This window comes from Macaca mulatta, chromosome 1, assembly GCF_049350105.2.
Source record: "Macaca mulatta isolate MMU2019108-1 chromosome 1, T2T-MMU8v2.0, whole genome shotgun sequence".
Taxonomy (NCBI): Eukaryota; Metazoa; Chordata; class Mammalia; order Primates; family Cercopithecidae; genus Macaca; species Macaca mulatta.
Window position 1 is genome coordinate 16,240,164 of NC_133406.1, and position 18,041 is coordinate 16,258,204.

Below are 18,041 nucleotides of genomic sequence, written 5' to 3' on the forward strand. Positions count from 1 at the left end.
GCAAAACCTCTTATCTATGTTTTATAATTTTTTTTCTAGAATGAGTATAGTTCAGTATAACAGAGATCTGAGAAGAGTTTTTAAAAATAAGGAAATACTTCTAACACTATGGCTTGGCACTCCAAGCTAATGAAGATGCTCCTGAAGTCTGTTACTTCCTGGCATAACACTTAGGTCTCCAGAGAAAATCACTTTAGAAAGCCTTAGTCCTTGACCAAGTAAAGTTTTCCTTGTATTGTTTTAAGTTAAAAATAAGAAAAGAATGACTTAGCAAGTTTTGGCCTATATATTGTCATTCTATACAACTCCCTAAATATTTAAATCTGAATTAAAACATAGCCTGAAGAATGACTTTCTCTAGGCCTAAGGACAGTTTGATGCAGCAAATTTAAATATTATTTATATGTTGCTTTGCTATGAAATTTATTTGCCTTGCCAACAACACAGTGTGGTAATTTAAAAGCTGGGTTTTTTAATTAACAGTCTTGACCTGTATTTTGCTACCAATAAAAGTCTGGTTCCTAACTATAATTCCATACTAAATTCACTGCTTGTACATGAAGAAAAATCTAAATTAATTGACATGTAAAGGGGTGGCTCTCAGCACAAAGCCATAATAATTGCATGACAGAAGTTTAATATGATTGTTTTCTGCATCTGAAAATGTCATCAATAGCATGCATATGACTGAAGGGAAAAAACCCAGTGTATATTCTATGCATCTGCACAGCCCTCTGCAAATGTTTATAGGACAGTAATTATTGGCGGTTGGTTCCTAAGCTATAAACATTCAATATTACATAGAGGTAGGTCTTAACATCTTTTCTGTGGCTCACTTTGCATTTTAGACCCTCTCCTACTCAGCTTTGTCCATAGCAGTTTAGATACCCATGCTATTCAGAAGACCTTTTGGAAGGTTTGCAATAGCTTGATTTTACAATGAAATGACAGTCTCCCTTACTTGTGACTTGAAATACTATTTCATGTTTCAATAATTTTAAGCAATTAAGGAGATAAATAAGTCTCCATGAATAGTATATATTACAAAATTCTCTTAAAACAAGCTTATAGATTGTAGAATTAAAACATGGACTAGAATTTGTAGAATGTAATAGGAAGCACTAAATACATGAAAACAGATATTTTTCACTAGAATTAGACTAGAAGAAACAATTATCACAATTCTAGAAATAAGTATTCATGGATTAACTCAAAGAGAAGCAGATTCAGCTGCTCAGTTTTGTAATTTAAAATGCATTACTTCTTTGGTCTTGTACCTTAGACATGCTAAATTAATCATTTTACCTACTCTTACCACAGACAATGACTTACTCTCTACCAAATAAAACGTTGGTTTATAAGGAATTATTTCTTTGATGATTCTGATATTGCTTATATTTTTATTGTCTCTTCCATAGTAATGACAAATTGCTATTAAACAATTTACACAGTTGACATCATTAAACATCTAGTTACAATACCTGGCATTAAAATATTTTGATTTTGTGAAACGTTATACTATATGCTTTGTATTTTAGAAAAATTAAGATCATAGCCACTAGCCATAGAAACCTTTCATATTACAAAAATTTTACAGATATAATTTCTCTGTCTATTGTTTTCAATAATTTAAAATATTCAAAACGTCATGACTACTTACTAGTGCTCATTTATAACCTAAAATCATCTGTTGTTCCTATTTTTTAGAACTCTGTTATTATGCTTAGCATTTGAGGCTGTCTGTAATCTGGCACTTTCCTTGCTCAACAAATGTCCTTTCTACCACTCTGTAGCATGAATCTATCATTCTACTCAAGATAATATTTTAAATTGTCCCATAAATATATCAGGCTCATTCCCATCATCATTCTTTCATTCATATTGCTCCCCAAAATATAACATCCTCTTCTCTCTTTTTACCATCTATCTATATTCTAGTATTATGATCATTCAGAATACCTATATAATTAATTACCTGTAAAGAAAGGAAATTAGAACCTCACTTCATACATTCAAAAATGTTAGATATATTTAAAAGTCTAAAAATTAAAGTATAACACAGCTAGAAGAAAATATATGTAAATATTTGAACACAGAATAAAGTCTAAATATAAAACCAATGGAATAAATTATAAATTATCACTGGATTTCATAAAAACAAATTTTCATACACTAAAAATAACCATTGAACAAACTGAAATGACAAGAAACTGAACTCCTATATCAGAAACTGTATAGAAAGACACCTTTTTTAAGTTCTCCTTTCCAAATATTTCAGAGAACACCTGAAGGCTATTTATATCAAGCAAAACAAAAATATTACAGTCAAACATATCTCCAATAAGGATTTTCTGCAGGTTTATTTTTAGGGAATCTGCTTATTTTTGCTGCTTCACTCTAAACCCTCCCATTAGGTATTTTAAATGTCTGGGCTTCATTTTTTTCAACAAATGTTTTTATTGCATTGCAGCCACATGCCAGGAATTGTGCTAGATACAAAAATATACTGATGTGTAGCAAATATGATCCCATCACACAACTGAAGGTTAGTGGAAGACAAACTTTAAGTAATTACACAAATTGTGGTTTTCAAAGAAAAGGTGCAGAGCACTATGACAGCATATAAAAGCAACTTCACCTATTGGGGACATGGGATATGTATATGTCAAGACGACTTCTTATCTACATACAACTGTAAGCTCTAAAACAGCAAGGGCTCTATCATAGAGAGATTCTGCATCTTTCTGCATCTAACACAGTAAGTCTTCTATATTTGTTAAATAATTTGTTCCAATTAAAATTTGAGGCTGTCCTTACTCACTAGCCTTCTTTTTTCAGTGCTGTGCATGAAGTCAGCTTTAGAATGATGAATACTGTAGACACTTTGAGAGACAATTTAGAAAGATATACTTTTATTCTTATGATTAAACAATTTAAAAAGAAATCTTTATATGATTTAATAGTCAATATTATCAGATTTAATGGTAGAATACTATTTAAACATCAAAGGAGTAACATTCATATTTCTTTAAAAAATTATTCACATAATTCATGAACTAAAACAGCTTTAAAATTTTTTTCACTAACAGTACACATAGGTTGTTGAAAGTTTTTTAAAAGCATGTATTTTTACACTGTGTATCCTGGAAGTTTATTTATTAATAATTCACAAATATCTTTGCATTGCTTGGAAATATTTAGTGAACCAACATCATCACTGTCTTCTTCAAAGTGATCTGATGTACTGCTATCCAGGACATTAAGTTCTAGTTCGGACACATTTGAAGGCAGGTAAGAACTCACTTGGGATGTTCGTGGTGACTGGCTTTTTTCTAAAGATTTCCAACTACTTCTGGTTTTAACAGAGATGTCTTGACCTCTCTTTGTAATTTTAGAATTGTGCATACTGTTTTGATCTATCCGGTTTTCTTTCTCGCCAGTCCAATGTGATGAAGATAAATCACTAGCCGAGATGCTAGATGCTTCCTCCAAACTTTTATCCTGAGTCTTTGAAATATGACATTTTCTGTATGAGTGGACAGGTGACCCAGCTGAAAAAGGTGGGCTAAGGATAGAACTCTTGTCACTACTAGCTTTCTTTTTGGACACTCTTGTTTCACTAGACTTCCTTGTATATTGACTATGTTTTGGATTTTCTGTCCTTGAACTGCTATCATGAGCTTTACTTCTGCTGGTGTCCTCAGTGGTACAGAAATCTTCAGAATAGCAAGGGCTAGACAAGTCATCCGAATACTTTAGTTCTGAGATGTTTTCATAGCAACTATTCTTATCTGGTCTATTGTCACTTACATCAGCCATAAGAATGTCATTATCTGTGGTTTTGACTTGTCTAATACCTATTTCTTTATCTACAATTCTGTCAACAACAGCATCCTGTTGGAAAACACACGGACTTTGGATTTTCATTTCCACATTTCCTCCCAAAATATTTGTAGGGGTGAGCCTTTCTGGAATAATGGAATTTGCAGGACTCACTACTTCTTCCAATGAAACATTATTGATTCTATTTTTACTACAATCAACTGTCTTTTTTTCAGTTGCATATTTCAGTTTAGTTTCTTTACTTGTTCTGGGATCATCAAAAACTCCACTGATTTGTCTTGAGGTATCACTATTTTCAGTAAAAGATGCATCTGAATCTAAATACTCATCTTTAGGCAGTTGTGGCTCCTGACTTTGTTCTGCAGAGCTTAATAGTTTAACTTTGGATGATGGAATTCTGAATTTTGTACCCAACATTTGTGACTGTGATTTTCTATATAGTTCTCTTTTTTCATGTACCACCAACATATCAGGATTTGTCAGCTTTAAACGTAGTCTTAATGTATTTGTTAAGCCATAAAGTAGCCTCCCTTTTGGAACTCTTTTTTGGAAGGTACCACTGCTCTTTTCAGAATATTTATCTTTCTTACAGTTTTCAATTTGGCTCTTTTTATACTGAAGACTCACTGACTTCTCACATCCCCCCATAGAACGCTTATCCTTCTTGGATTCAGACTGGCATATGGATTTGGCAGAAGATTCGGGTGACTTCTTATCCTCATTCCTGTATAACCAGGCTAGGTGAGGATGTATATGAGCAGGACTTGTCACAGGTTGGTCATACAACAACGACAACTCAATTAACAAAGCATTTAACAAAGGCAACTGCCTTATTGTATTAATTCTATTTTGTTCAGTTTGACATGTTTGATTAGTTGCTCCTATATCCTGAATATGTGGAGGATTTACAAGCACTGGAGGATGCTCTTGTGTTGCAGAACTTGGATGTTTTAGACAACTCCTGTCTGTTGGGGGATTTACACGCTTTTTTTCAGGAGAAGCACCATCCAATTCCTCAGGTACATTCATTTGAGGCTCAATGGTGATTTTAGCCTGTGCAGGGGGCGGTTTTTCTTGGGTCAAGTTAGTGTAATACAAAGGAGGAGGGCAAAATATATTGGTCTCCATGTCCAACTCTGTGACTTCCTCATTTAGGGAGCTAACATTTCTCCCACTGACAGCACTTGAACATGTAACAACAGAACTGGTTTTGCTATTCTCCACAGAACCCACATTATCAGATTCAGCCTTACTTTGGAGAACCATTTCCTTCAAATCCTTCTGTGCCTCTGGGATTTCTAACTCCCCCAGCGGCCTAGCAGCCTCTCTGGGGCTTGGCTGTGAGGCTGGCTGCTGTAGCTGCTGTCTTTCCTGCTGGGTTTGGGGACTGACCTCCGCTCCGCCTCCTGTGGGGGTGACGGTGAGGGGCCGCTCAAGTTGGCCCAGCAGGCGGCCTCCCAGGTCAGTCAGGCGGTAGGCCAGTGCAATATCCCCAGTCCGCTCGCCCACTTGATTATGCAGGGGGAAACGTCCCCGGTGACGGTGGGAGCATCCGGAGGCGGCCGGCCCCACAACCCTGCGGGCCGCGGTGGCCAGCGAAATGTCGCAGGCCCCCAGGAGCTGTGGGGTGGGCGTCGGGCGCCCGGGGGGCAGCTGCAGCAGCAAGGTGGCAAGCGGGGTCCGCAGGAGCCGGCGGTGCAGGGTAGCAGGCTGCAGGCGGAAGAGGCAGGACTTGCCGCGACCGAAGCGGATCACGCCGGGCCACGGTTCGGGGGCGGGAGCGCCAGGGCCGTCAGGAGGGTAAACCAACAGCGTGGGGAAGTCCAGCAGACGGAAGGCCACGGCGGGGCACACACCGCGCGGCGACGAGGCCTCCCCCTGCTCCTTTTCCTCCTCTTCTTCCTCCTGCTCCACTGCGGCAGCGGGGGGCGGCATCAGCCGAGCTTCCAAACGCACCCAGTCCACCAGCAGCTCCAGCGAGAAGAACCGCTCGGACAGCGAGCCCGCCATTGCTGTTGCCCCAGGAAACGCCGCCGCGGGCTCCGCAAACGGGAAGCTGAAGCCCCGGGCTCTCACGAGAAACCGGAGCAAAAGGGATCGCTGCCTGCTATCTCGCGAGATTTGCGGAAGCGCTCCTGCAGGTCCCCGGCGGTATCTGCTTTGGGAGTTTTGCTGCTGAATGTATTTGGCCCTTTTGTATGCATACTTGGTGTAAGCCTTTTTTTTGCCTCCAGACTTATATTAAGACAATTGCTGATGATAATGCTGAGGATATAAGTGATAAAAGATAGTGAGTTTTTTGGGTAATGGTTTTATCACTGCAGATCTTAATGTAATTTGGGGGTCAGATCAATATACCTGAGAAATATTGAAAGAAAATCAGGACTCTCCTTCCTTTCCCATGCTAAAAAAAGAGCCAGGTAGTTAACTGTCCACAGTAGGCCTTCTCTGTTTCTGCTGTTCTACCCAAAAGATGGTGACACTGCTCTCATGGCCGGGGAGCCCCTGCCTGGTAAATTAGAATAGTACAGAGAACACACACACCACACACACACGGAGTGTGAATACACTGGCAAAAACTCTCCTTGGCTGAACTTTGGTCAGGCTCATCTAAGTCTTCTTTCCGATCAGGCTTTGACCTTGGCTTCCAATCCTGTGGAGCCTGAATCACCGAGTTGTAGCAAGAGTCTTGCTATAGCCATTGAGAGAGAAACCCCAACCCTTCATACCTGATTACCATCGATACCTGATCAAATTCTTCATTTTCTACCATAGTATCTGACCACACTGGCCTGCCTTCAGCAAATATCCTATTAGGTCTGTTTAATCAGAACCCTCCCACCCCTGAAGTTTCCTATTAGTAAGTTTCCATCCACTTGACCCAACGCCCCTTTGGCTTTAAATCCCCACTTGTCCATGCTGTATTTGGAATTGAGCCCAGCTCTGTATTGAGATCTCTTTTCTCTTACTGCAGTAGTTCCTGAATACAGTGTTTTTGCCACTTCAGCTACTGTCTGGCCCTGTTTTTTATTTGACAACATTTCCAGCTAAGCCATCATGATGCATGACAGTAATGTTAATGATCCCATCAATAAAACAAATGTGTATACATAAATATACACACACCTCCAGAGACACAGAGAACTTACTGCTCTATCCAGATATTTTAAGAAACATACTCGTAACCTCAATGAGCTAGCCAGCTAGGAATCCAAGTCCAGTATATGGAGAGCCTTGAATGCCATGGTAAAGCATTTGGACTACATTCTGTATAAATTGTTTTGATTGAATAAGTATATCATATCAATATTTGGAAATGCAGCATGGGGAGGAATACAAAGGATGGATTCTACTAATTAGAAATTGGATTCAGAGCAATCTATTAGAAGACTACTGCAGTGGTCTATGAGGCAGATAATTATGACCTGCACATGGTCAGGACTAGTGGAAATTAAAAAGAGGTGGCAGAAGAGGCATTTGTGATGGAGGAATTTTAAAATTTGGTGAATGGGAAAGAAAAGTCATGGGTGAAAAATTTCTGCTACTGAAGGTGAAAATATTGAGGAGGCGCAGATTTGATGGAAAAAATTTTTTTTGAGTTTTGGGATATGTAGAGTTTGAAGTACCTGCTGCTGGGCATTATATATGTACAACTTTATTCAGCTTTATAAATTACAGTTAAATTATATTGCTTCCATGCTCAGAATAACATTGTGAAGCTCAAGAGAAATTCAGAACTGGAGGGATATGATGCTTTAGTATGAAGAGTCATTGCAATATATAAATACAAGATACTTCTCGGGCCAGGTGCAGTGGCTCATGCCTGTAATCCCAGCACTTTGGGAGGCCGAGGTGGGTGGAACACGAGGTCAGGAGATTGAGACCAGCCTGGCCAAGATGGTGAAGCCCCGTCTCTACTAAAAATACAAGAATTACCTGGGTGTGGTAGTGCATGCCTGTAATCCCAGGTACTTGGGAGACTGAGGCAAGAGAATCGCTTGAACCAGGGAGTCGGAGGTTGCAGTGAGCCGAGATTGCGCCACTGCACTCCAGCCTGGTGAAAAAGCGAGACTCCATCTCCAAAAAAAAAAAAATTACAAGATACTTTTCTAGGCTTTGAGAATCTTGCTATGTACTTACAGAGGACACATATCAAGCAACATGTTCAATGGATAGATGATGTAGAGCAATAAAAAAATGACATCATCACAAGTGAAAAGCAATGAGGTATTGCGTCCACGTGTGCCAGAGAAATACAGTAGATAAAATTCCTCATAGAAGATATCCTGTAGTTAGCCTTTTGAATGAGGTTAATAGTGTACACTAGTAGCACTTGTATGTCTCTTACATATGAATAGAAAAAGCAAAGTCCCTCTTCTATAAAGACATTAGTTCTGCAATATGTAGTTTCTGCAATGATAATAACTTATCTACCCAACTACTCCACATGACTGGTATTATAATATGTGAATAATATTTTATAATTGTAAATAATGCCAAAGGTAACAAATAAAATTTTGCCATGACAAATATTTTCCCCATGTTTCTACACCACACATGGAGAAGTAGCACAGTGCAGTAGCTGAGCGCCTGGGTTCTGGAAGCAAACTACCTGGCTCAAATCCTGGTCCTGTGACCTTATACTAGTTTCCGAACTCTCTGTGAATCATTATCCTCTTTTAAAAAATACAGTTACAGTAACTACCTCATAAAAATATTATGTGTGTTAAGTGAATTAATATTTACAAAACTCTTAGAACAGTGCCTAGCATATAGTAAATATTTGTTAAAATAAATATTGTTTCATTTATTATTTCCCACATGGCAGACTTTAGCTGAGTGTTTAAAACACTGCTATTGTAGTTAGCAAAAAAATAATTTATCCAACATGGGCCCATTATTTTCAATCTGTAAAAGGTTTTATGCTCTGTATTTTATTTTTCATGCAGGAGCTAGCTGTTTTTTTCACAGGTCAAGGTCAGGCTAGGCAAAAGACTATGGATTATTGAAATCTAAAAAGCTACTGTCATTGGAGAGAGAAGTAGGGAAGGACACAAGTAAAAAGTATGAGTTTCAGTGTGTGATATGCTGAGTTTGATACCTCATATACATCCAGGTAGATACATCTAACTTAGATATATGGATATGAAACTTACAAGAGAGGTCTGGGCTGAAAGGATACATCAAAAGTTGGATGGCAACCTAATTTCTTCATATAAGACCTGAATTAGTATAGTAATGAGACATTATTTTCTTCTTTTATGTAAATTACTTTGAAACAGTACATATTGCAAGAATTTTGGGTTGATCTCTGATGATCAGATATGATGTTAACTACCTTTTCTAGGGGAAATAACTTTGGGGTGAGAAGGGGCAGAGGAAGTCAGCATCATTAACTAAGGTAGTACACCTTCAAGACATGATGGGACTAATAATTTGGGCTGGAAGCAGAAACTGAATTAGTAAAACTCACTGAGCTGTGTGAGTCTGGCTGTTTAGAGGCAAACCTGTTGTCATAGGGCTGTGGACCCCAAGAAATAGATTCAGCAGATGGATCATTGTAGCAGGAGTAGTAACAAAGTGGCTGTCGTTGGAGTTAAGTAGGAGAGCAGTTGGTCTAGTTTGGAGCAGAAGCCCAGATACATGGAAAATGTCATGGAGCCTGGAAAACCCAAGTGCATGTCATGGATGCAACCTAATCTACTTAGCTTCGGAAAATGGAAAGGAGCTCCTGGGCTGTCGAGGGAAGTGATGTGGCCATCCAGTTGTTTGCACTGAGCAAACACTGATTAGGAGAAATGTGTGTCTAGTCGACATGAAAATGTCCAAGGCTTATTCTAGAAGCACCAAATACTAATTCCAGGTCTCACTATTGGGGACATCCTGCTGCCTACAGACTTCCTTGCTTAATCAGGATTAGCTCTAGAACCAAGTACAACCACCCATAATTTGCAGAGACAGAGGGGACTGAAGATATCCTCTCCCACCAGGTGGAAGAAACAGAGCTGAGGGAAGAAGAACCTGTGTGAATCTAACTAGGAGGAAATGAAATTCAACATCCCTTATTTCAGAATAATTCTTTACACCAGTGTCTCCTTTCCCCAACAAAAAGAATATAACACCAATACCACACGATCTTACTTATAAGTGGGAGCTAAACATTGAGTACACTTGGACATAAAGATGGGGACAATAGATACTGGGGACTACTAGAGGGGAGAGGGTGGGGAAAGAGGGTTGCAAAACTACCTGTCGGAAACTATGCCCACTACCTGGGTGAAGGGATCATTTGTACACCAAACTTCAATCACCTGCAATTTAATAAAATAATGAAAGACCTAGTAAGAAATAATTCTAGAGGAAAATTTTTTAAAAAATAAACCAGAAAATGTAATCTGCAGTCTTGAAAATCGAAATGTGAAAAGACCAGGTGAAAGCCTTTTTCCCTTGACCATGGTTTAAAACCCCTAGCATATGCTTATTTGCATGGCAAGCCTGGGAACCTTAGCTCTTAGAATTCCTCTGGAGACAGACTGGGAAGTTGGGAGTTCTTGTTGCAGCTCTCTTTCCCTCAGGTCCTCTTCTGTTGTCTCCCAAGGGCTTGCATTTCAGGATTCTAGACATATACTGTATTTCTGGAGCAAGAAAATTTCAATCAGGAGAAGCCGATTTCTAGTCATTCATTCAGGACTTCAGATTAAAGCCTGTTTTAAGCAGAAAGCTGCCCTGACTCTAGACCTGATTAGAGGCTCCTGAAATCTAAGCCAGATATCTCCCTCTTTGCTAACTGGATTACAAATGGATCTCACACAACTTAACACCACAAATGACCAGAACTTTAATAACATTCACCTTGACATGTTTCATCATTGGTAAAGATGGCATGACTCTATCTTCAGAATAAATCTCCAGTGTTTGAATGTGGATCTTTTTCTTTGTTTCCAGTCTTTTCATTCCCTTCTTTTTCTAAATTTCTGGAAATGGGGAATCATAGCTTTTCCATGTGTTGTCATTAAATCAGGGGCAGAGTTATGATCAGAACATGATTACCATTTCCAATATCACATACAAAATAGCTGTGGTAAATAAATGCAAATAATCTAAAAATATTCTGCAAAATGGTACCAAGGCTCTGCATTGCATTTTCAGTTTTTATTTTAAACTTGCTAGAACTTGATACTGGAAATTCATTCACTTGAGAAGGACAAGGAGAAAGATTAGAGGGTGGAAGGAAGGGAGGGGCTGGGAGCTGGGGAGTAAACAAAGGAACTACTAGAGATTAAAGGGAAAGAATGGCCTATACCCCACTCCGATAAATCTCTCTACCAGAAAGGAAGGGGAAAAAGAAATTATGAAGCATCCTAAGGTATTGGAAATATATGAGTCCATTAATAAGCTAAATCGTATATACAATTGTAGGAGTGGTTTAGTGAAAATTATTTGACTGTCATTGGCAATTAGAAATGTATCATAGTGGAGGCCAGATGCAGTGGCTCATGCCTGTAATCCCAGCACTTTGGGAGGCCGAGGCGGGTAGATCATGAGGTCAAGAGATTGAGACCAACCTGGCCAATATGGTGAAATCCCGTCTCTACTAAAAATACAAAAATTAGCTGGGCATGGTGATTCGTGCCTGTAGTCTCAGCTACTCAAGAGACTGAGGCAGGAGAATCACTTGAACCTGGGAGGCGGAGGCTGCAGTGAGCCGAGATTGTGCCACTGCACTCCAGCCTGGGTAACAAGAATGAAACTCCATCTCAAAAAAAAAAAAAAAAAAAGAAAGAAAGAAAGAAAGAAAGAAAGAAAGAAAAGAAGAAGTGTAGCGTAGTGGAATCAACATAGTCTTTGAAGTCGGGTAGTCCTGGATTAAAATATCAGCTTCTCCATTTTATACCCATGTAACTCTAGGACAAGTTCTTCAACTCTGGGAATTTTCCTCCCATGTTATCTCACAGATTTTCAAACTATGGTGTGCATGTTAAAATGCAGAATCTTAGGTCCATCTTCCAGAGATTTTGATTTCCTAGGTCTGAGGCAAGGCCCAGAAATATACATTTCTAACTATCATCCCAGATGATTTTGATACAGGGAGTTACTGGACTTTTCTTTGAGAATCACCATCCTAGTTTATGGCACATTGCAGATAGCCATATTTCTGTCTTCTGCATTTGTAACAAGTATATGCTGATCATATAGTAGTATCATATACAACAAGTAGTATAATCATGCCAATAGAATAGTATGAAAGATTTATGTAATCATAGCTCCTTCTTTCACACTTTCAGCGTGAAATGGAAGAAATGAAGTAGGTAACCTTTAGCAATGAAGCATTACTGTCAACATGCCACCATGCCAAGAGATGCCAATGTAGCAGCAACAACAGCAGCCTTGAGAGAGAGACAGCTTACCATCAAGTACTCAGAAGAAGCTTCAGAAAGCCCCCAGAGGAAGGGAGTTTATGAGAAACCCCCTCATAAGCAGAATGCTGCCTGCCAAGACACCAAAACCACTGTTCTGCCCCAGGAAAGACTGACTACGGATTCCTTGGACAGAGTACCCTCCTGCCTTCAGTTAGCGGGGAGGGCTGAAACATCAAATCTTGCTCATAAATTATTTCCTTCCCATGCATATAAACACTGTTAGGTATTTTGGCCTAGACCATCTTGTCAAGACTCTGTAAATAGTTGCCCCATGCAGTGGAATTAGGTTTAAATTGGGTTTATTTTAAATTACTTGTTAAATAAAAATTATAGGAGGCCATTGTTTTGGACTAAGCTCCTGCACTAGGCCCCAACAGACTAAAAATCAAAATGCAGTAATTCACGCCGTAATTTCAGGTCACCAAACTGAAATTAAGTTATGTGACTGTCTCTCTATCAGGAGAAAGGGATAACTGCTTTAATCCTTACCATAAAAAGTAACGTGATGTTAACCAATTGGTTATTTCTCTATTGTTCCATTTTCCTGCTCCTGCCTTACAAAGGAAGTAAGTTTGAAATGAACAATGCACTTTGTGTTCTTGCTTTCTGCTTTCTTGGGCCCTTCTCTGTTTATAAAGCCGACCTCTTTGGCTCAGCTCTGTGAAACACTGATTCTATTTTGTGGAGTGAAGGGTTTTCTGATTCTAGAATAGCCAATATAGCCAACTGAGATCTTTAAACTAAATTTGTTGCGATTTTGTCTTTTGACACTACTCACTCATAATTTAGATTTTTCTAAAAGATAGCCAGCTGTTCTTTTCATAATTAGGAAGATATGGGAAATAAATCAAAAGTCTTGATAATTGTAGCAAGCAGATTTGTCCTTTAGGAGACTCTTACCAAAACGGGAGCTTGCGGTACACTGAGATAGCTCTATAAATAGCTGCCAGTTTTATCGAGCTTATCATATGTGCTTGGCATTGCATTTGATCTCTTACAGACTGTATTTAATCTTCATAACAACTCCATGAAATTATTGGCATACTCTTAAGGAAACCAGTGTAACTAACTTGGAGACGTTAAATAATGTATTCAAAGTTACATAGCAAGTAAGTGGTAAAGTATCATTAAAATACATTTCTGCCTGTCTTTGAAAAAATAGCTTGTGTTCATCCCACTAGACTCCTTCATCTTATTTGTTTATGCTCAAGGAAAGTATTAATGTACAGGAAACCGACACTATCCAATTGGAACATGTATTTGGGGGTACAAAGGAGCAATTTAACAATACCACAAGGAAACAAAGAGGCAAATGCTAAACATCTTATGTTTTGTAAGAAAACAGACCCGACTTAAGTAACAAATTAGGGGCATGTAAAAAGGGGAGGTAGAGAAGTGGGTTGCTCCAGATTATGTTTCTTTTTTTTGGTTTCTTTTTTTTTTTTGAGATGGAGTCTCGCTGCTGTTGCACAGGCTGGAGTGCAGTGGTGCGATCTTGGCTCACTGCAACCTCCACCTCCCCAGTTCAAGCAACTTTCCTTCCTCAGCCTCCCGAGTAACTGGGATTACAGGCGTGCGCTACCATGCCTGGCTAATTTTTGCATATTTAGTAGGCACGGGGTTTTCTGGCATGTTGGCCAGGCTGGTCTCGAACTCCTGACCTCAGATGATCCACCAGCCTCGGCCTCCCAAAGTGTTAAGATTACAGGCATTAGCCACCATGCCCAGCTCAGATTCTGTTTTAGCAGACACAACCATCAAATGTGACGTGTGCACCTTCTTCGAATTCTTAAATAAACCGTCTGAACAAAACAACGTGTTTGAGACAACAGGGGTGATTTCAGTACTGATTGCTTTTAGATGATACAAAATAATTATAGTTTAAGGTTAAGTGTGTTAAACTCATGAAGGTTAGCTATGTTGATGGAAAAACCAAACTCTGTAAAACATTTAAAGAGGTTTAATCTGAGCCAATATGAGTGACCATGGCCAGGGGTGGGGGGACAGTGAAAAGAGGTCCTGAGAAAAGTGTGCCCAAGGCAGTCAGGTTACAGGTTGGTTTCATACATTTAAGGGAGATAGGAATTGTAGGGAAAATCGTAGTACATGAAAGGTGTACATTGGTTGCAGGATATCTTGGAATGGGACCTTATGGGTGAATTCAAATATTTTCTGATTGGCAATTGGTTGAAAGAGTTATGCTTTGTCTCAGGACTTGAAGTCAGTGGAAAGAGATGCTTGAATTATGATAAGGGGGATTGTGAAGACGAAGGTTCTTGTCATGTAGATGAAGCCTCCAGGCAACATCCTTTAAAGAAAATAGGTAGTAAATATTGCTTTTCAGACCTTAAAATGTGTCAGACTCTTGGTTCATCTCCCCTAGATCCAGCAATGGCCTGGCTGCATTAATGGAGATTGCCTACAGATACAAATTTCCCCCAGCAAAGAAAGCTTTCAGGGCCATTTCAAAAGATGTCAAAGAAATATATTTTGGGGTAAAATATTTTTATGTCCTTCAGGGTCTTCTGTCATATGATGCTATACCAGAATCAGGTTGGAATTTGGTATCTTAGTGCCACAAAAATTCAGTTTTTCAGTCTCATGATCTCTGTTTTAATGTTAATGCTGGTCGGGGTGCCTAAACTCCAAAAAGAAGGGGTGTGTTGAGGCATGTCCAGCCTCCCTTCCCATCATGATTGGGGATTCAATTTTTTAGGTTGCTCTGGGGTCCCCTTGGCCCGGTGGGGAGGGTTTCATTCAGTTGGTTGCTGGAGGGTTTAGGATTTTATTTTTAGTTTACAGCTATGAGAATACTCATGCAGGTAAGAGCTACAAACTGAAGTAGTAGGACTGAGATGACAATGCCTGGAATTTGCTTTATGATGCCTCAAGGAAAAAGAAAAACCACATAAGAAAAGCCAGTGTGGCAAAGTCTTGACAATTAGGGAATCTATGGGGTAGGCATATGGAGTATATGGAGTTACTTGTGGTTTTTCTGTACTTTAGTGATGTTTTAACCTTTTTATAAACTAATAGTGGATTTTCTTTCACAAGTTTCAGATTAGCCGTAAAAGACTGTGAACTTGAGTATAGCACCAGATATCAGTACTGTAGAAACTAACCACAATGTATAATCATGTTTTCAGGGGAAATTGCTTTTTACTGCTAGAGCTGTGAGAATCTAGAATATCCAGAATTAAGTTCTGATGGCTGTCCTGGGTAGCTACCTAAAATGAGGGGTATTTGTAAGTAGGTCATATATAAATAGCATGCCTCCTTTTTATAGATCTTAAAGGCCAAGCATGTTTAAAATTCCTTCTGCCCTTGCTTCATTTCTCAATGCCAGCCACTTCAAGGTGGGGGGGCAGAGGGGCAGGAAGGGGACCCTCATCGCCTTTTCTTTTATATGTACGTATTATCCTTTAATTTACTTCCCTGTCAACCAGCTATTTTAGGATGATAGCCACAATTTACATTCACAAGTTTATTTTTCTTTAAAACATACATGTGTTTATCGTGTTTTGAACTGGAAATTCAAAAGGCAAATTCAGATCAGTAGGTACCTTTTTTTTTTTTTTTTTTTTTTTTTGGAGATGGAGTCTTGTTCTGTCACCCAGGCTGGAGTGCAGTGGCTCGATCTCGGCTCACTGCAACCTCCTCCTCCCGGGTTCAAGCAATTCTCCCATTTCAGCCTCCCAAGTAGCTGGGATTAGAGGCATGTGCCTCCAATCTGGCTAATTTATGTTATTTTCACTAGAGGCGGGGTTTTGCCATGTTGGTCAGGCTGGTCTCGGACCCCTGACCTTGGGTGTTACACTCGCCTTGGCCTCCCAAAATGCTGGGATTACAGGCATAAGCCACCACACCTGGCTGGTACCATGCTTTATATGTATCATAAAATGCTAAGTACATAGTAATGTATTTTCAAAGTTTAAATAACAAGAACATGAAATAATTTACCTCCTTGTCAATACAGGGACCTTCAAGACCATATCCCAAGCAACTAATCCACTTTTGTTTTTACCATTTGCTGTTCCTTGTTTATACACTGTAGTTTTCCTATTCTCAGTGCTAGTATCTACGGTTTATATTCCCTTGACCTTGAATGCCCTCCTCTGCTTCTCCACAGATCTTAAACATCATCTTTCTTTAAAGTCTAAATCAAATGCTATGTCTTTTTAAAATTCTTTCCTGGTAGTCCTGGCTGCAAGTGATCTTTTCTTTTCTCTGCTACACTTAATCTCCTTTGTGAACTATTACTTCTGTCTTGTATTATTACTGTTACACACATGAGTTTATTGCCTGTAGTTCTCTATAAGCTCCTTGACAATGTTATTTTTAAATTTTTGCATGCCTACAGCAATGAACACAGTACCTTGTTTCTAGACATAGTATTTGTATATATAATATTTGATAAATTAATACATGAAGAGTATAGTTCCTTACAGGACTTGCTTGTGTAGAACACAAAGTTCAGAAAATATCATAAGCTAAAAACTTACAAATATTTAAAACAAAGCTATGATGCTTCCCAGTTTGCAGTGTTCTTTGTGTAGAATGTGTTTTATCAAAACCACGGAGAAGCTCATAGAGTGTTCAGGACTTTTCAAAGAGGCCCTACTGTGTTCAATTTGCCTTAGATTTTGAAGTTATGGTTGACTGAATCCAAGGCCTTAGGTAGTTAGAGTAAACAGGATTAAGTGTTCTTCTCTCCATGCCGATTTTATGACTTGCAGTACTTCTCTGCAGGTTTCCTTTCTGTGCAAGCACCGGAAGTGAACATTCTCTGAAGATTGCTCAGTGTCCACAAGACAGCAGGAGGCATGAGACCCCTATTGCAACCACGGCAGAGGTTGCAAATGACACCGTGCAGTTGGAAGCTCTGCCTCCTTTTAAATGATTACTCTTAAAAGATGCAACCTCCGAATGAAACTGTAATCCAACCTAGCTAAAAATAGACTCCCTGTTCACTCAGCTTAGATTTTCTTAAATCATTCCCCCCTTTCTTTGAAATGTCAGTCTTCTCTTTTGTTTCCCTGCTTTGCACCTGCATAACCCGGCATATTAGGGCAGTGCTACTTGTCATAAATAGAAAGAACTAATATACGAGGTGGGCTATTCAACTCACGTGTCCCAGGTCCCACACGAAGGGCCATGGTCATACCTCCCATCCATTAGGATGGCTACAAGCAAAAAAACAGAAAATAAGAACTGTTTCCAAGCATGTGGGGAAATTGGAGGCCTTCTATACCATTGGTGGAATTATAAAACAGTGAAACTGCTGTGGAAATGAGTTTGGTAGTGACATGCATGGAATTGTGTCCCCCAAAATTCATACATTAAAGCCCTAACCCCTAATATGACTGTACTGTAATTAGCTATGAAGACTTCCAAAGATAACAGGATGTTGAATTAGAGCCCCACACTATACGTCCTTCTCAGTGTATGTTCTTATATGGACACCCAATAGGATGGGTTTCCATATAAGAAGAGGAGGAGCTACTACAAATATGGGTCCACCACCCACCACATAACTACATGCTGATAGATCACACACCACCCACACTGCACCTCCATCCTGATAGATCAACCTCCACCCACACTGCACCTCCATCCTGATAGATCACCCTCCACCCACACTGCCCCTCCATCCTGATAGCTCAACCTCCACCCACACTGCCCCTCCATCCTGATAGATCACCCTCCACCCACACTGCCCCTCCATCCTGATAGCTCAACCTCCACCCACACTGCCCCTCCATCCTGATAGATCACCCT

General features: G+C 39.5%; 1 protein-coding gene across 1 annotated transcript; it reads right to left on the reverse strand.

The window, feature by feature from the left end:
* Positions 1–2,883: 2,883 nt before the first annotated feature.
* MAP10 (microtubule associated protein 10) lies at positions 2,884–8,005 on the reverse strand. The gene has a single exon (XM_015126298.3). It carries the CDS (start codon positions 5,851–5,853, stop codon positions 3,130–3,132), a length of 2,724 nt encoding a protein of 907 aa, XP_014981784.3. The 5' UTR covers positions 5,854–8,005; the 3' UTR covers positions 2,884–3,129.
* Positions 8,006–18,041: the final 10,036 nt, after the last annotated feature.